The 4625-nt window shown below is 51.8% G+C and overlaps 1 protein-coding gene across 1 annotated transcript; it reads left to right on the plus strand.

Moving 5' to 3' along the window:
* Positions 1 to 3099: 3099 nt before the first annotated feature.
* Positions 3100 to 4625, plus strand: LOC135999869 (olfactory receptor 14J1-like). Its single transcript, XM_065653442.1, has 2 exons — positions 3100 to 4059; positions 4551 to 4625. Exons 1-2 carry the CDS (start codon positions 3100 to 3102, stop codon positions 4623 to 4625), a joined length of 1035 nt encoding a protein of 344 aa, XP_065509514.1.

Below are 4625 nucleotides of genomic sequence, written 5' to 3' on the forward strand. Positions count from 1 at the left end.
CTGTTTCAATGTGGAGGTCAAGGTGTAAGGAGCCATTGAAGGAGGAATGTTGTTTTTACAACTGATCTGGCACCTGACCCCAGCTGGGGGAGGACTGAGAGACATCAGACTATGAATCCTTAATGTAAAACAAAGTCTCTTCAAAATAATCCCAGAATACAAACTGATTACTGTATTTAAAAAGTTAAGCTAAGTGATAGGGTAACCAAAGATAGGGTAACCAGGAATCCATATTTTAATTAAATCAAGAAGGTTAGAGAGTTGTTAGAATTAGATGAATGAGACAGGTAAACTGAGGCAGGTGTCGGGTAGTCTGTAAACTCTGCAGTACCCAACCAATGGGGAGCAGGGGAGGGAATTTGCAGCCAGGATTTGGGGAGGATATAAGCGGAGGCTTTTTGCCCTGTTCTGTGTACCTACTTTTGGGTAGAACACCCGGTCTTGTAAAATCATTTATAAAATATGCTTTGCTGAGAGATCCTGCCCAGGCCTATTCTATTGGCAAAGTGATTGTTTCCTACAACAGGATTCAGCAGCAGAAGGGAGGCAGGACAAGAGGGTCCATGAGGTCAGAAAGCACAGCAGACAGCTGGGACGTGGGGTCACGGGCGCCAAACCCAGCTCGGGTTGGAACACCCTGGGAGAACTTGCTGGTGAGGAGGGAGGACAAGACGACACAGAAATTCTCAATTCTTTCCCTGATTAAATTCATCCGTGGCCACACGGTGTCTTTGTTTCTCCTTGAACTGTTCCTGAAGTAGTAACAGCTCATTATGGGGCCCTTGAATTGCCTTACAGAGCTAGACCAAGTTTTGATCTGGACTGTTGCTGTGCTTGGAGGCTGCTGTCCTTGAAGACCAGATGAACTAACTTCTGCCACCCTGCCTTGGCACTTTCTTCCATCCGTGTCACAGCTCTGTCTTTAACACTGACAGCTCCAGCTCAGCCAGTCAGGTCCCTGGCTGAGGACATTGCCTCACATCTGGGCTGAACCACCCCAGCTGTGGCACCAGCCCAGCTCTGACCTGCTCCAAGGAAACCTGGTACCAAGTGTCCAAGAGCCCATGGGTGCAAAGGCTTTGCTTCAGAGCACAGACATGACATGGCCCAAGATTGCTGAATGTCTCTCTAGACCTAGGAGTATAAAACCAGAATAAAATGCCTAAATTCCTTCAACTAAAGATATTCTTTCCCCCAGCCTGGAAAAATTACATCCGTTGCTATGATCTTCCCGGTGTCCTGTCTAATGATGGGACAAGAAAAAATGTTTCTCACACCCAAATTCTTTTCTAATGTGAACAATGCTTTTGCAGGAAAGAAGTGTCTCTGTAGTGTTGAGGGAAGAAACATCATTGATTACTTCACAGCGTTTCATGGGACGTTCCCCCGGAGATCCAGGAACACCACAGGGGAGCCCAGAGGGGCCAGAGAAAGGGATATCATGGGCTGCTCCTGTGCTGCTGAGCTGGGCTGGGCTCCTGGGACAGAGGGAGCTCATGGCAAGCGGCAGCGCTGCAGAGAGACAGCTCTGCCCAGGAGCAGCTCCTCTGCAAAGCGCAGCAGGGCTGAGGGCTCTGCCTGCAGCACCGAGGGGACCGGAGCCAGGCACAGAGAGGGGAAACACAGTCTGGGGTAGTGAGACGGCTGAGAGATCACTGGAGGAGAAATCTTCACAGTCCTTAACACTGTAAGTCTCTGGGTGCAGGACAGTGCAGATGAGGATCCTGCAATTATCTCCCAGAGCTGGCACATCCCATGGCTGGTGTGGAGGAGAAGGATCTGCTCCTCAGCAAGGATTCCCTGCATGGACAGGGCACGACAGCTGCCTTCTCCCAGCTGCAGGGTGTGAAGCTGGGGAGCACCCAGGGGTGCCCAGGGCTGTCCTGCAGAGCAGGGTCCCTGCACCCCAGGGCTGTGCCGGGGCAGGGACTCTGCCGCCTGCCAGGGTCAGCGCTCAGCCTGCCCGGGGAGATCCCAACAACACTGAGGGGAGAAGCCGTGGGGGGAAGGAGTGACCCCCGGCAGGGCAGGGTCCTTCTGCTGTTGAGAGGAGACAGCGCACAGCTCCAGCTCACTCTGGGACACTTGCAGAGGGTCCTTCCGAAGAACATTGAGGCAGCCTTTTTCCAGATACTGTGCTTTGATTTTTTCCACTCTTGATTTGCTGGGTGGGCAGTGGGAGATGGGGATTTATTTCTCTGCCCTGGAGAAGGCAACTGAGGCCCCAGTTCTCATTAGGACTTGTCTGAGCTGCTCCTGAGTGCCTGCACACACAGAGCTGCCCCTGGGCAGTGCCCGGGGCCAGGAGGTGTGAGCAGGACAGAGCTGAGCACACAGCAGGAGAGTTTGACTCTATGAGCAGTGACAGGGAGCAGACCCAGGGACAGAGAAACAGCTCCCAGCAGGGACAGCTCCAGGCAGCAGAGACATGGGCAGGGAGAGGGAGCTGGGACCAGAAATGCTGCGGAGGGGATTCAGGAACCCCCCTGCTATCTTCTGCAGTGCGGACTCATATCCCAGTGCAACCCCCTGCTCTCCTCTCCTCCCCAGCAGGGCCTCTGCCCCAAAGCCATGGGGTCCAGGGCATGAGTCACCACCTCAGCAGCTGGACCTGCAGGTGAAGGGTTCCTAGAAGGTGGTACACAAAAAAGGTGCTAAAAGCACTTGCCCTACCGTGACATCATGTGAGTGGCAGTGAGCACAGCTGGGTAGGGAGAAGGCTTCCCATCATGCCCGTCTGCCTTTCCGTCCCTGCTTTATTTGTTCAGGAGCACTGCCGTGTTCTTCCCTGTTTCTCCACCTGTCCTGGTGCTCTTACTCTCTAGGGTTGGGGTGGGGATGTGGGTCAGTTTTTGTTCAGACACCAACACTGGGAGTCCTGTCCCAGAAGCATCCTCGTGGAAACTACATGCTGAAGCTACATTTTAAGCTGTGATGAACCATGTCATTCAGCTGGTAGTGTGGAGAATGAGCGGAATCATTGCTCTTTCAGGGAAGGGATTTTCTATGAGAAATGACATGGTTTTTTTGTTCAGTGATGTCTCATTGAAGCTGTCACTGTCTTTTCTTCTTTGGGCAGGCCTTCAGCAGAGGCAGCAAATGTCCAACAGCAGCTCCATCACCCAGTTCCTCCTCCTGGCATTCTCAGACACACGGGAGCTGCAGCTCTTGCACTTCTGGCTCTTCCTGGGCATCTACCTGGCTGCCCTCCTGGGCAACGGCCTCATCATCACCACCATAGCCTGTGACCAGCACCTGCACACCCCCATGTACTTCTTCCTGCTCAACCTCGCCCTCCTCGACCTGGGCTCCATCTCCATCACTGTCCCCAAATCCATGGCCAACTCTCTGTGGGATACTACAGTCATTTCTTATGCAGGATGTGCTGCCCAGGTCTTCTTTGTATTTTTCTTGTTTGGTGCAGAATATTCTCTTCTCACCGTCATGTCCTATGACCGCTACATTGCCATCTGCAAACCCCTGCACTACGGGACCCTCCTGGGCAGCAGAGCTTGTGTCCACATGGCAGCAGCTGCTTGGGCCAGTGGGTTTCTCAGTGCTCTGCTGCACATGGCCAATACATTTTCACTGCCACTGTGCAAGGGCAATGCCCTGGACCAGTTCTTCTGTGAAGTCCCCCAGATCCTCAAGCTCTCCTGCTCATGCTCCTACCTCAGGGAAGATGGAATTCTTGGTTTTAGTGCCTTTTTATTCTTTGTGTGTTTTGTGTTCATTGTGGTGTCCTATGTTCAGATCTTCAGGGCCGTGCTGAGGATCCCCTCTGAGCAGAGACGGCACAAAGCCTTTTCCACCTGTCTCCCTCACCTGGCCATCATGTCCCTGTTTATCATCACTGGCATGTTTGCCTACCTGAAGCCCCCCTCCATTTCCTCCCCATCCCTGGGTGTGATAGTTTCTGTTCTGTACTCAGTAGTTCCTCCAGCTGTGAATCCTCTCATCTACAGCATGAGGAACCAGGAGCTCAAGAATGCTCTATGGACATCAATGACTGGATGTTTTCTGAATAATGAACTGCCCATCACCTTCTGCTTAACAGTTGTATCATTGCAGGCTCAGACTTCCCTTTTTTATTTTTTTTTCTTATTGGTGGTTGCTTTTTATTTATTAATAATATTGCCATCCCCTTTCGATTTCACTGTCTTCTTTTATGACTGTCTGTGTAAATGAGGAGCCATGCTTCCCGTGTGTTTCAACAAAGGAAATGTACCTGGAGCAATTATATTTTTTTCCTTGGGTCCTTCCTCCAATGCCGTTTTGGAGCTGCATGGACAGTTCCTGTATGTGTGGGTGGGTGGAAGGGAACAGAGAGACAGCAGAACATTCAGGGATAAGCAGTGCTTAGTCTTCCAGCCATGCCCTCTTTCGACTTCCACTGTCTCTGATGCTTTGTGTTGGTGTAAGGCCTGAGTGTTCTGGCAGCTTTCTCACAGTCCTGCTGCCAGGTATTGCTGATACAAGCCAGGATACCATTGGCCTTTTTGTCCACCTGGGCACACGCTGGCTCATTTTCAGCCACTGTTGACCAACAGATCCAGGTCCTTTTCCATGGGGCAGCTTTCCAGCCGCTCTTCCCAGAGCCTGGAGCGTTCGTGGGGTTGTTGTGA

This window comes from Caloenas nicobarica, chromosome 30, assembly GCF_036013445.1.
Source record: "Caloenas nicobarica isolate bCalNic1 chromosome 30, bCalNic1.hap1, whole genome shotgun sequence".
In the NCBI taxonomy this organism is placed as follows: Eukaryota; Metazoa; Chordata; class Aves; order Columbiformes; family Columbidae; genus Caloenas; species Caloenas nicobarica.

Bases quoted from the DNA above. Each gene is read 5' to 3' on its own strand.
- LOC135999869 (XM_065653442.1), top strand. From the start codon at position 3,100: ATGTCCAACAGCAGCTCCATCACCCAGTTCCTCCTCCTGGCATTCTCA. The intron at 4,060-4,550 runs GTATCATTGCAG...GTTGACCAACAG, and splicing joins TCACCTTCTGCTTAACAGTT to ATCCAGGTCCTTTTCCATGG.